The 14,458-nt window shown below is 40.6% G+C and overlaps 1 protein-coding gene across 5 annotated transcripts in view; it reads left to right on the plus strand.

The window, feature by feature from the left end:
* rasgrp3 (RAS guanyl releasing protein 3 (calcium and DAG-regulated)) overlaps nucleotides 1-14,221 on the plus strand; it is an 80,260-nt gene extending 66,039 nt beyond the window's left edge. For 4 of the 5 annotated variants that reach the window (XM_078176271.1, XM_033614045.2, XM_078176272.1 and 1 more), the window contains 7 exons: nucleotides 110-223; nucleotides 327-442; nucleotides 4,480-4,627; nucleotides 5,636-5,672; nucleotides 6,403-6,552; nucleotides 6,714-7,093; nucleotides 12,276-14,221. In XM_078176271.1, coding sequence (XP_078032397.1) covers nucleotides 110-223; nucleotides 327-442; nucleotides 4,480-4,627; nucleotides 5,636-5,672; nucleotides 6,403-6,552; nucleotides 6,714-7,093; nucleotides 12,276-12,284 — 954 coding nt within the window. In that variant the 3' untranslated portion in view covers nucleotides 12,285-14,221. The remainder of the gene's footprint in view (nucleotides 1-109; nucleotides 224-326; nucleotides 443-4,479; nucleotides 4,628-5,635; nucleotides 5,673-6,402; nucleotides 6,553-6,713; nucleotides 7,094-12,275) is intronic. The other variant, XM_033614046.2, reaches the window with a different exon arrangement.
* The last annotated feature ends 237 nt before the right edge of the window (nucleotides 14,222-14,458 follow it).

Genomic DNA, 14,458 nt, shown 5'->3' on the forward strand with positions numbered 1-14,458 from the left:
TTTTTGCTCCTGTGGAACTACTGGGAGAATTGGAAATTTGTACCCAGGATATAACATTATTATTTGCTGAACTAAGTCCTGTGTCCCTGGACTGTATCCTTCTTCAAAGCCTACCTCTCCAACGACTCCCAACAAGCCCCTGGCCCCACTGGACTGGGCTTCTGGTGTCACCACTAAACCAGACCCCTCTGTGGTCAATAAACACATCAGGAAGGTGGTGGATGTGAGTAGACATCATCTCTTTTCAAATTTAGAATGCTGAAACTGCTGCTGGTTGGACAGATGTAGAGGTGTGTTTGTGTAATTTGTTTCTTGTCATTGGGCAGTCTGTGTTCAGGAATTATGACCATGATCGTGATGGCTATATTTCTCAAGAGGATTTTGAGAGCATCGCTGCCAATTTTCCCTTCCTGGACTCCTTCTGCGTTTTGGACAAAGACCAGTGAGTGTAAATGTTCGAATAAGTGAAAGAGCAGTGTGAAGGATTTAGTGGCATCCAGAGGCGAGATTGCAGATTGCAACCAACTGAATACCCCTCCCCTCACCTCTGCCTGTCCAAGCCTGAACCTACACTGGCCTTCAACATAAAAATGTGAGGGGCCCCCTCTAGAGCTTTGTTTGGTTTGTCCATTCTGGGCTCTGTGGAAGAAGACCTGCTTCCTGTGTAGATATAAACAGGTCATTATAAACAAAACACAACAATTCTTAGTTTCAGGTGATTATACACTAATGAAAACTTAATTATGGATATTGTTTTCCATTTTTGCCAATAGATTCCCCTAAATTATACAACCAGAACCTTTAATGACAGTCACTCTATTCTTTAAGTCCAAACTTATCACAGCATGATTATGTAGTTAAACTAGTAGTTTCTGGGTACCTTAGCTGCTTTCAATATAATATAACATTTCAGTTGCAAGCTATTTTTTCTCTTGAAGGAAAAAAAACTCAAAAGCTATATTTTTTCTGCATCAAGCATTCTGTATTGCACCACATGCACTCTATCAGCCAGATTTATTTATTTTGTGGCATTACAGAGTGCTCCAAGGATGATGTTTTTCTGTAGGCCGATGCAGAAGTTAGCATCCTTTTAGAAAAGGGTTTGGGATTTTTTCATTGGATTTTAGATTATTGCAGAAAAAAATTCTGTGGCAAACAAATGTTTATCATACTTAATGTTTGCCCAGCAAGATAATTTTCACATACAAACATTTTTATTAACTTTAAAGCCCGAATGCATTTACCAGAAGTAAAAAGCTAATATTAGGCTAAGCTAACTACACCAAGTTGGCATGACTTAAGATCGCTACCACAGCACAGCTGTTAAGCCTTGTTCGGCGTCATAAACTTCTGTAATCTCATTTAGCCACTTGTTAGTAACCACCTTTTTTAAGACACATAAAAGCTTCAAAATTTAAGAGCGGGGTGTTTACTGATGTATTTTATGCCGTAGTACAAAATGTGAAAGTCTCTTCAGTTTGTGTTAACCAGGGCTAGGGTTGCCACCCGACCGTATAATACGGGATCATCCCATATTGAAAAATAAAAGTACTGTCCCTTGCTGATTCAATACGGGTTGCAATTTGTCCTTTATTTTGTTCTCAATTTGTACTCAACTGCATAAATTATGTTTTCACATGCTGGGAATGACATGAAAATTATTAACCAAAGGAGTTTCACGAGACATAGCGGAGAATGTCACAGAATGACAGGTCTGTCACTCAGCATCATCGTTGCCATGGTTACAAACACATTTATGCTCAGGACCATTGTTAGCTCACTCACTGACCCACTGACTGACTGCTTGATCAAGTTATGCGAATGTCCCATAATGCCCAGGTGTTAAACTACTGAGTTTATGGATTTAGAAAGCCTCACATGGGCTTGATTCTGTTTTACATATCTTAGTCATTGTGAAAGTGGGCGCACATGCACAAGCTTTGTTTTCAGTCCCACAGTACAACAAAAATTGATGTGGAAATGTACATAAGTCACTTAGCATATCAATATTTGTGCCCACTCCACCACTCATTGGACCTATCGATTAAAAATATGGCAGAGAAAGAGTGCAATTTCACAGACTGTCTCGCACCTGTGTGGTTCTCCAACAGAGGAGCTGTCTTTACGGGCGACCATTACGAACAGCTAATAGTGCTGTACCACTAATTCACTACATTGATATTTCAGTATTGATATTTCAGTCATATTATAAAAGGTAAGATTATTAATGATTAACTTATAGCTCTCATTTTAAAACAGAATTTCAAATTGCTGCACAATTCAGGATAAAATCAAACGATTAATAACAAGCAAATAATGTCTCTAATGTAAACTTATTTTAAAGAATGATAATAAAATTATCTTAATTCATAGGCCAAATTAATTAGACTAAACCTAATTAAGCTTATGAATGTGCCTACAAGTAATATTTTAGACAACACTGTGTAGAGTGCAAAATAATAACATAATCACTGATACTGGCAAACCTACAAACAAGGCCTAACTCTAAATCTCTCACTGTATATTTCATGTCCACTTTATCCCATTATTCCCATCCCATCTATCTGAATTATGTTGCATGGACATGGTGGTCCAAGGACTTATCAGGAACTACTGTTTAGACTGTATAGTAGGGTACAGCAAATATGATACAATTTGTAAAGTAGTAATTGCAACTGAAAGGAACTGTAATTTCTTAAATCTTATACACTTTTTTGTAATAAATGTTGTTTCTAATACATTACCACCTGCACCCTGGGCACTTCAGCAGTCTGCACATTCGCTAACTACCTACCATGGCTGTAAAGATCCGGTTCCAAATAGAGCAAAGCTACCCCAAATACAGTTATGGTGTATTTAATGTTTGGCAGCATTGAAGGTTAGAGTTTATTGGCCTAATGTAAGATGCAGGTGGTACTTAAGTGTGACGACAGTTTGAGAACAACTGTGCTAAAGAAGCAATTTGAGGAAACATTTAGCTATAATTAGGGTTGCAACAGTATAACATGATATGAATCGAATCAAATCAAATCAAATCAAATACATTTATAAAGCATGTTTAAAAACAACCAGAGTTGCGTTGGTGGCTTAGTGGTTGAGCAGGCGCCCCGTGTACAAGGCTGTTGCCGCAGCGGCCCGGCTTCGACTCCAGCCTGTGGCCCTTTGCTACATGTCACTCCCCTCTCTCTCCCACTTTCCTACTTATCTGTCCTATCCATTAAAGGCTAAAAAGCCCCAAAAAATATCCTAAAAAAAAAAAAAGTTGACCAAAGTGCTGTACAGTAAAATAAAATAAGTAAAATAACTTACATGGTAAAAGCAAAATGTTAGAGAAATAACAAACCCAAAAACATGCACAAGTAAGTGAGAAAAAAAGCACAGATCTGAGATCTGAAAATGAAATAATGAAAGGAAAAACAGAAATCTTAAGGACAAAGGCCTTAGAAAACATGTGGGTCTCCAGCCTAGATTTAAACGTGTCTACAGAGCGGAAGCACTTAACTTAAAAGGGTAAACTGTTCCAAAGCTTTGGGGCGACTACTGCAAATACACGATCATCCTTCCCTCTTAGTCTGGATCACGGGACTGCCAGGAGCAACTGGTCTGAGGATCTGAGAGCTCTAGCATTGGAAAGGGGGTAGAGGCACTCAGTGATGTATTTGGGTGCCAGGCCATGTAAGAGCAGCAGCATTCTGTACCAACTGCAGGCGAGATAAGGATGACTGGCTTATACCCACATACAGAGCATTACAGTAATCCATACAAGAGGAAATTAGGGCATTCATGACTATCTTCAGGTCATAAAATGAGAGGATTGGTTTCAATTTGGCAATGTTTCTGAGTTGGAAAAAGTAACCTTTCATGACAGAATTGATATGTTTGTCGAATTTTAAAGCTGAGTCAAAGATGAGACCAAAACTTCTGGCCTGGGCATGAAGGTTAGGTGCCAAGGGCCCCGGGTGGTATGTTTGGATGGAGTTGAGGGGGCCAAATGATCCCACCTCTGTCTTACTATCATTTAGTTGGAGACAGTTTTTTGCCATTCAAGATTTCACATTTTGGAGGCAGATGAGGCGGAACCTAACTGTGTCATTATTTATTTAAAGTTGACAATTATCATACCATGAACATTTGCTCATATCTCACATGTTTTAGTTATTTTCAGAAGGGAGACTTTTTACACAAACTTCCATTTAAAAAATGGTTTCGGGTTTCAATTATAGTAATAAAACGTGTTGAATTAAAAATACACCTGTTACTATTTGGTAATACAGCGATTTTGAGATGATTGAGATGATTTTCATACCACGAAACTCATATTGTTGTAACCTTAGCTATGATACTGTAATTTTAGTTGAATCTTAGGGCTGAATAATATGGTACATTTTGTCTGATCTGGTAGGACTGAAATACCGGTAAAGTACATTTTTTCTCTGTGTTTATCCTCCTTTCTTTCTTCTCCCTTTCTCTCTCTTTCAGAGATGGATTGATCAGTAAGGATGAGATGATAGCGTATTTTCTGCGGGCTAACCCATCCCTCCAGTGCAAGATGGGTCCAGGTTTTATCCACAACTTCCAGGAGATGACATACCTGAAACCCACCTTCTGTGAACATTGTGCTGGATTTGTGTGTATCTCTAAGATTCTGTCATTGCATTTTTCATGTTCATTATTTTTTGTCCAAGCAATGAAATTTTGCAAACAGTGCAGTTTAACTGCCCGGCCTGCTTTAAGCCAGTCAGACTGATTCCAAAACTGCTGCTGGGCATGACACATCTGTTGGGTTTAGATGGTATTACTTACTGTCCAACACCTGTTGAGCGCGCACACACACACACACACACACACACACACACACACACGCACTGTTACAGGAAATGTTGTAATGACTTGTTTATGGCTTTAGGACAGGGGTAGGCATCTTGCAGCTCCAGAGCTGCATGCGGCTCTTTAGCCCCTCTCCAGTGGCTCCCTGTGGCTTTGACAGAAAATTATATGGAAATAATTAACTGTTATTTTTTTTTAACATTTTCATTTTTTTATTGTAGGCTTAAAGTGACTTACATTCTTCAGCTGTAAAAATGGATAGCCAATATATCGGTTAAAAAAAAGTTTTAACATTTCGTCAACTAAAATGTGCATCATACGTCTGTGGCTTGGTGCCTTATCCTCTAAAAACATCACAAGTGATGGCTACTGTAGTCTTTAATCTTTCTTGCTAGGCTAGCTGTAGATTCCAGATCTAAAAAGGGAAAAGTCTCAAGGGAAAATAGAGAATGTAGTAGTGTGTAGACAAATTTGGTTGCTTTCATCGGCAACGCTACAAGGTTAAGTACCAAATAATTAAAAGTAGCCCACTGCAGAATAGTCACCTTATGCTAAAACATATAAATGAATGCTCATTTAGATCTATTAGTAATTTTGAGGCTAACTTCAACTTAAAAGGCTGTGTTACCTTTATTATGAGGCTCAAATATGTTTTGCAGCTCCAGACAGTTTAGTTTTTTGGGGGGTTTTTTGGCCAAAAATGACTCTTCTGATGGTAAAGGTTGAACATGCCTCCATGCTTTTATTTTCTCATGTCATTTTTTTCTATTTCCCGTACCCTCCTCCCCTCTTCCCTCTGGATCTGCAGCTCTGGGGAATCATCAAACAGGGCTACAAGTGCAAAGGTATTGTTTCACTGCATCCTTTCATGAATTATATAATCATGAAATAACCCCCAAAGACAAGTAAAATAAGGCTCATCTTGTTATGTATATGAATACTGTTTAATAGTAAGTTGATCAAAACAAAGACCTAACTCCACAAATGTGTAGTTACATCAACAGACTACAGCTAAATAGAGGTACACACTCTCAGATTGCTGCAAAGATAAAGTAAAAGGACATAGGCCAAAATACTGCTGCATTTGAAGTTGGCCCAGGCATAGAAACTGTAACAAGTAATAGTAATAAAGACAACAGGAATACTATAGTGTCATTAGGCAAGACCCGCCATTGAAGGGGACAGGAGAAGGTAATGGATCAGGTCTGCCTGCATAAACATTGGACCAGTGAGCTAAAGAAACCACTGCAATGGCACTGTCTGGTGTTTGAGCGCACCTGCCGTATGTCTACTGTACATTGAAAACAATAAATTTGAGGGCCGAAAAATGCTGCAAGTGTACAGCCCCTGATGCTCTCCACATACATTTTGCGCCACTGTCTCCCTTATGTTATGTTATATCCCCTGTAGGAACATCTGCCACTATGTATTTGCCCAGGTTTTAGGTGACCCCTAACCCTTTAAGAAATACGTAACTAAGAACATCTAAACTAAAAAACAATGTTATCTGCCTGTTTTGAAGCTTAGAACACATAGCCCTGAATATAAGCTGATGTGTCTATGTTTCCTCTGCAGACTGCGGTGTTAACTGTCATAAACAATGCCGGGAGCTGCTTGTTCTGGCCTGCAGGAAGCTGATCCGCTCCAGCTCTCTGGGCAGTGTTTCTCCAGCCAGACTGACCCACAGCTCACTGCCCAGCAGCCCAGCACTGCCCGCCTGTAAAGGTAATTTTCAGCTTGGAGACATTTACTGAACAAAGTGATAGTATAGTAACAGCATAGAATCATAGATTAATACATCTAAAGCAAATTGTAGTTGTGAGCTCTTTTAGTTATTTTATTATTTGACATTAATTGTTCATAAATTTCTGGATTCTCTCCTTCAGATGAGGATGAGGTGTTTGAGTTCCCGACTGTCACATCAGCAGATCCAACTCTGGACACTCAGTCCATCACACTGATGACTGGCTCAGCTCAGAGGATCTCTGTGCGCCTGCAGAGGGCCACCACCAGCCAGGCCACCCAGACCGACCCCCTATGGCCTGAACACAGCTGGGGGGCCACAGACGGTGGCTCCCACACCTTCCCCAAAATGAAATACAGGACTCACAGAAAAACATCCAAAAATAAAGGTTTTGCCCACTGGGAGAACCAGAATGACCAGGCAGCTTCTTCTCAGCGCAGTGTGGACTGTCAGGAGAAGTCAGTCGTCTCAGGAGAGCTTGTACACAATGGGATTACACACAGAGGGAAGGTAAGAGAACAGGTAAAGTCAGTTTTTCAAGTCTGTTTTATTTATTTATATGGGCAAATATCACAGATTTTCTTCAGTCACAATTTGCCTTAATGAACTTAACAATGGGTACAGCATAGGACATCCTCTGTTCTTAGGCCCTCGATTCAGATAAATCAAGACTCCTCAAAAAAAAACTTTAACAGAGAAAAAAATGGAGGAAACTTCAGGAAGAGCAACTGAGGAGGGACAGACAGACATGCAGTAGATGTGTGTACATAAAACAGACCAACATGATAAAATTATTGGCAGCACAGAGGTGCACTGGTTAGCATTGCTGCCTCACAGCAAGAGGGCTGCTTGTTCGAACCCCGGGATGGGGGAGCCCTTATAAAATAATATATGAAAAAGATGGATCTGGAACAATGTCAAGCAGCTTTCAGGTGTCTCCGAACAGCTATAGCCTAAGCCAAATGACCTCATCTCCACCATGTAACCTGGAAAGAAGACAGAAATGCACAAGAAGCAAAACTGATGATTCACAGTGATAAGACAATGAAACAAACTCAGAGAGAGGGAGAGTGATCACAGCAGTGGGACAAAATAAACAGTGGTTATTGATATGCAGTAGCTTTTAGAAAATTGATATTATTTTTGGTGGCAGGAATAACAGAACTCTAACTACCAGGCTTAAATGATGAGACCGAGACTCACCCACATCAGTCAGATAATGAAAGAACAAGAAAGGAATTGAAAATTAAGACAATTCTGCATTCTGAGAATGGAGAGTCCAGTGATAAAACCAGTGTAATATGGTTGAACTTTCTAGTTTTCGTTAGGATTTCAGCTTCATTTTTCTGAACCACTCAAAGACTTCTAGTACTAGCCTACAACATAGCAGGCCTGATGACAAAATGTTACAGTAATCCAGTCTGGATGTTACAGAGGTGTGAATTAAGTGCAACACACACTGCCGCCGGCATGGTGCTGTGGCCGTCAAGTGCCGCCCCCCAACACACATTGGCAGTGGTGCGCAGCGGCACCGTCGACACTAAAGTCGGCCGAGACGTACATAAAAGGCTTTTCTCGCAGCGCTGGCCGCACTGGAAATAGAGCAGTGGGCTGAAGCAGAGCGGCGAGGCACGTCGGCCGGCGCCGGTGTGGGTTTGTTCATAGAATATAATGGAGGCGGGCGTTTTGACGTGCGGCGTATGGCGGCGGTGTGTGTTGCATTAGCCATGGATAAAAAAGACCCGATTTTAGCTTAGCTGCATAAGTGAAAGAAAGCGTTCTTTAAAGGCCCTGACACACCAAGCCGACGGACGGCCGTCGACCAAAGTCGGGCCGTCGGTGAGCGTCTGTTGGCCTAGTTTTTGCGGTGTGCACCGTCGGCACTTTGGCGTCTGCAGCTTTTAAGCTGATTGAACACGTTGAATCGGTGGCAGAGCTCGTCGCTGAGAGAGATCACTCTGATGGGCTGTTCAGGTTTTATTTCCTCGCCCCTCTAGCGAGTGAGTCTGCCTGTTGTGAAACCGGGGCTAACAGGTGCTTCCTCCTCAGGCTCCACTTCACTCAGCTGCCTGACAGACCCGCTGCTTTTTCCCACTTTAACCTGAATAACAAACCGGAGCTAGCTGGGAGAGCTGAGCGTTAGCCGCAGGATGACCGGAGGGAAGCACAGATATCCGCAATAAGAATTGCAGATATCCGCAAGTACACTGGAAATATCTATAATGAGAAACCCCATACACATGAATGGCAAAAGTAGTTTGAATCTTACTAGTCAAAACTGAATAACAGATATCTTAAATTAGAGTTTTGACTAGTCAAAATCTAATTACAGATATCTGTAACTGTAATTTTGACTAGTCAGAATGACGATATAGATATCTTCAATTAAAATTCATACTAGTCACAATGACATTATGACTAGTCAAAATGGTGTTGTTGATATCTATAATGGTAATTTCGGATAGTTAAACTTAGCAATTAAATGTTAAAACGGCTTGCCATACCCCCCTGGCCAATGGGAAGAAGCTGCATGCAGCGGCCGGCCCACGTGGGCTCTGTGCGTTTAAGCGCTAGGGCCCGCCCCTCCCGCCCCATATAGCAACAGGTGACACTCGTTAGCTAGTGTCAATAGACTCGTTGGAGATGAACTGCGCCTCGCCTGCAAAGTAGACGAGAGTAGGCAGCCACAGCAGGGGGCGGTGACAAAAAGCCGTGGTGAAGTGGGACAGTTCCCTGACAGTTTCAAGGATCAAACATGGAGGGATTGCACATGCGCAGTGTAACTTGAGCTGCGATGCTGGAGGGTGACAACAGGGGCGCTAGATAAAAAGTGCAGGATCCGCTCAGGCGATCAAGGAGTGCGCTTGGTGCGGTCTGCTTGGACTTTTGGACGGCGGCTGCCTGAAGTTGTCGGAATTGCATCTCTGTCATTCTCACCCACAACGCAGGCCACCAGTGACAGTCCAGTAATAAGCTGTGAAAATTACATGTGGTGAATAATACCTTGCGATCCAGCACCGACTGCGGGCACCTCAGTGACATGAAATAAACATCCCCCTTATTCCGTGGTCTCACGCCATCTACTGAGCCTTTGAGGAAGTGCAGACCAGATTTTACTGCGCATGTGCAATCCCCCCATGTTTGACCCCGTGTCTCAGCCTTCTCTTGAATAGCCTTGGACAGTTTCCAGCAGCCTTCAGTCCATACAGGAAGTCACAGACACACTCACATCCTGTCTGGAATGATGTCAATTCATTAAAAAGTCTCAGTCTCCAGTTGTTTTAATTATGATAGATTAATTTATTAAAATGCTTTACAGGTGATCTGTAATTTATGTTCATGGTTTATCCTCCATTTGACATGAATTCTCCCGTAAATCAGCATCATATCAGTTTGACCTGTCCCCTCAACTACACAGGCTGAATAAACAGTGCTTGTTAATATTTTAAGGAAAAAAAAATACTAGACAACAGCTTTCACTAAAGATCAGTCACATACAGTGAGGGCTTCACATTTGTACAGATGTTATTTTAAGAATCCTCACATCCCACTGACCACAAGTCTCTGTGTTGCTAAATACTTCAGTAATTAAAAAAGTCCAGTCTTAATATACAGTAGACTCTGTATAGTTTATGATGAATGTATTTAGTCTCTGATGACTAAACTTTGTGCTGGGGCTGGATGTCCCACATTGTCCCTCACAAACCTACTCCTTGTCCCACATTTGGTTTATTGGGACCTGGTCACCCTACTTGTGTGTCAAAGTGCAGTTTCAGTGAGGTGACAGGCCCTGAAAGCAAGCTGAAAAGGTTCAAAGAAATTACAATTAATATGTGATCTGAAAGTTGCTGAGACAACACTCTTTCCAGTAATTTTAAAAAGAATGGAATGTTAGAGGCTTGTCGATAATTATTTAGAGCTGGATGAAGGTTTGGTCTCCCAAGTGTTGGTTTAACACGTACAGACTGACAGGTGATCCAGCTGTGTTGCAACTTTTACAACATACATAAAATAGCAAACAAACTGCTCTGGTTTATTTTTACATTATTTATTATTATTATTATTATTATTATTACTATCATCATTATTATTACTATTATGTCTGTAGCAGTTTAGTTGAATTATTACAAGTTTTATTATGCCTCCTCAGTGGCGACAGCTGTGGCTAGAGAGATTACCGTAAAAGTTCAATTAATAGCCTGGGCTATTATTCTCTAGAATCACTGAAATCAACAGGCTTATATTTTGGACAGGCATCTACATGGGGCAGGCCTTTAATTCTTTTCACGCAAAACTGTTGCTCTGCAAAGATCAGGAAATACAATCAAACTGTTTGTTAAAACCAGTATGAATATTACTTGTGTGAAAATTAGGCTTCAAATAACATCAATTATGAATCGTTCATTTGATCTAGATCCAACAGACAGCACATCAGAGAGAGAAAGAGAGAGAGAGAGAGAGAGAGAGAGAGAGGGTGGTATAGCACTTGAGGACAGACACAGCACCACTTTATCCTGTTAAAACAATACTTACAACTTGGATTCATTTTTATAAAAATTCCTTTAGATTTTTTTTGTCTTAAGACCCTTCTGGACTAAAGGAATATAAATCACTCTGAGGACTGGACTCAATATTTGAGGTAGCCAACGACCTGGTTTTATACAGCCGAAGAACCTCTATAAAAGAAATGAACTGCTTGGCAACCAGACCAGGTGTCTAATTGAGACAGGCGTTAATTTGTCGAAATGTGTAGCCACACCGGGCTCGTAATAGGGACTAGGCTTTTAACTGAAGTTTTATGATATGTTTCCAGGTTGTCCATCCATCCATCCCATTCTCATGAATGCAACATCTCAAGAATGCCTTGAGAAAATGTCTTCAAATTTGGTACCAATGTCCACTTGGACTCAACAGTGAAGTAGTTAGATTTGGGTGGTCAAAGGTCAAAGTCACTTGGAACTTGCATCCATCTCATTCTTGTGAATGCAATATCTGAAAAAATCCTTGAAGGAAATTGTCACATTTTGGCACAAATTTTCCTCCATAACTGTACGTTCTGTACGACATCTATTGCAGGTCTGTCCATCCTGGAAGAGGGATCCCTCCTCAGTTGCTCTTCCTGAGGTTTCTACCATTTTTTTGCCTGTTAAAGGTTTTTTTGGGGAGTTTTTCCTTATCCGCTGTGAGGGTCATAAGGACAGAGGGATGTAGTATGCTGTAAAGCCCTGTGAGGCAAATTGTGATTTGTGATATTGGGCTTGATAAATAAAATTGATAAATTGATGATAACTGATTTCTCCAGTATTTAATTTTATACAATTATTAAAACAAAAAATATGTCATGGTTTGTGCTAAATTTTAACCAACTTAGAATCTTAAAATTAAAAACTGTGCAAACTTGGCTAAGTTTTTATTCTATATAAGTGATTATGATAAGCCAAACTATAGACAATCTCATATCTATTCCTACAAGGTGCTAAAGTGCAGGACTAAAGCTGTCACAACTGTGAGGGAGTATGGCAAAGAGGGAAGGACACAAATGCAGACAGGATCAGATTAATTCTTTATTGCCATAATAGGGATACATGGACTTGCAGGCAGCAATAGTCCAAATTAGGCCGTTTTTAGGCACTTTACAGGTGTTTGATAAAAATGCCATAAATACAGAAACAAATGATTAAATATCTCTGCTCTTCCTTTCCAGGACAGCTGACTTTGTCACATTGGTGAGGGTTGCTCCCAGCGTTCCAGAAAGCCCCTAGCTGCTGGGACCAGGAAGCTCTTCTCTCTGGGGGATGTGCTAGGCTGCCTGAGGTCCCCCTTCAGTGACCTGGAGTTATCATGTCCTCTCTAGACTTCAACACAGGCAGAGCTACATTGAAGGACATAATGTGTAGTCTCTGGGACAGATCACAAAGATGAAGGCGAGCAGTTCAGTAGATACTGGACTTGTCTAACACCTACTGTGAATTACATGGAATGACACCTCCATCCTGTGCACCCTAATCTGCTGGAGATCAGTGTAGTTTACTAAGACGTACTGTGACTTAGGTTTGAGTTTGATTCAGTATATACACAATATCAGCACTTGAGAAAGTGAGCTAGATTTGAATTCTAACTTGGGTACAGTTTGATAAAGTAAAAGCATGACCTGAAGGGAGCCCCAAGCAGGTTCTTAATTGTCACGTCCTGAGTTGGAATGATTAGAAAACACAAGATGGATATGAAAGAGTGTAGATATTTCAATGGTGAGTTTAAAAAAAGGGAAAGTCAAAATGAAAGTAAATGTTAAGGGCATCCAACCCTTCTGACATATAGAACGTTGATGATGGACGGTTCTGAAAACCCCAGGATTTTGTTAAATGATGTTTTTGAGTGTTGATTGCTAATGTTTTTATTTATTTATACAATATCTGCACTTGACAACTACAGAGTGTTAACCCTCCCACTGTCTTAAAGGTCCAGTGTGTACGATTTGGTGCCATCTAGCTGGTTGCCTAACTGAAACTTCTCCATGTGCCAAGCCTTCAAGAGAACTATGGTGGCTAATGGGAAAATATGAACGGCCCTACCTAAAGCCAGTGTTTGATTTGTCCGTTCTGGGCCACAGTAGAAACAATATGGCGAACTCCATGTAAGAAGACTCGCTGTATGTAGACATAAACGGCTTATTCCAAAGTAACAAAAACACAACGATTCTGATTTTAAGGTGATTATAAACTAATGTAAACATAGTTATGAATATTATTTCTGCCAAAGGATGCCCCAAAATCCTACACATTGACCCTTTAAAGGTCAGAAATGACTTACTCATGAGATTCACAGCAGGTAACCGCCCCAAAATAACATTTTTTCAGCATGAAATTGAAATCTGACCCTAGCATTAGAAAAAGCGAATCTTTTTTACAAAAGCTGTACAGAATAGGGGAGTCTGGTAAGACCATCTTGACGGCGTGAGCTCAACATCCTCTTTTGCTATCAGTCTGGACTCGGTGCTGCACCAAACACTTTCCAGAAATTAAAATCTAATCTGGGCCAGTCAGGGATCTGCACAGTGGTTGAAAATGTAAGCAGCTAGTCAGGGACTGTGTTGTAATTGAGGACGTAAAATAACGGCTGGAGCTTGCAGAACAGTAATGGCGGCTTCCAAAGCAACAAGTGTTAACTCTAACATTAGCAGATTAAACACAACAATAAGTGAAGTTACTGCAGAAATAACAATAATGAAACAAGAACAAGAGTTTGTACTTGAGGAGTTTCTTGTTAAAAAGAAAAAGTTTTCGCTGTCCTTCCGACTAGGGCAAAAGGTTATCAACTGTTTCTGTTGGTGATGAAGATGTTCCCTAGTGTTTTGTTATGCTGATTGGCTGAGGGAGTTTGTCTCTCGAGGTGAGTTTTCCCGCCCGCTGAAAGTTTTAGGGGCAGCACAGAGTCCAGACTGATACAGAGAGCAAAACAGAGTGCTGAGCTCATGTCATCAGGATGGTCTCACCAGGCTAATAATCGGGTATGGAAGATTTTGAATGCTCAAATAAAAGCAAATCAAAGAAATTAAGGGAAATACAATCCACAATGTTGTATGTATTTTCATTTTATGTATGCATTTGTTATATCATAATTAAATGCAGACAGTCGCAACCACAAATATAATCAAGTGCATCTCTTTTTTTAAAAAAACAAAACATGTATGTATTGAAGGTTTTCTAAAGAGTTTTACAGAGAACAACAAAACACAAAAGGCACATTGTGTGGACACAAAAATAGACTTAAAAAGCAAACAAACAAAAAACATAGGCCTCGTTGTTGTAGTATCTAGGCTATAGGTTGGAATGTATTAGTCCATGAATTGACATAAATCCAGTAGTACCCTAACATAAAACATGCACA

The sequence above is a fragment of the Epinephelus lanceolatus genome, chromosome 17 (genome assembly GCF_041903045.1).
Source record: "Epinephelus lanceolatus isolate andai-2023 chromosome 17, ASM4190304v1, whole genome shotgun sequence".
NCBI classification, from domain to species: Eukaryota; Metazoa; Chordata; class Actinopteri; order Perciformes; family Serranidae; genus Epinephelus; species Epinephelus lanceolatus.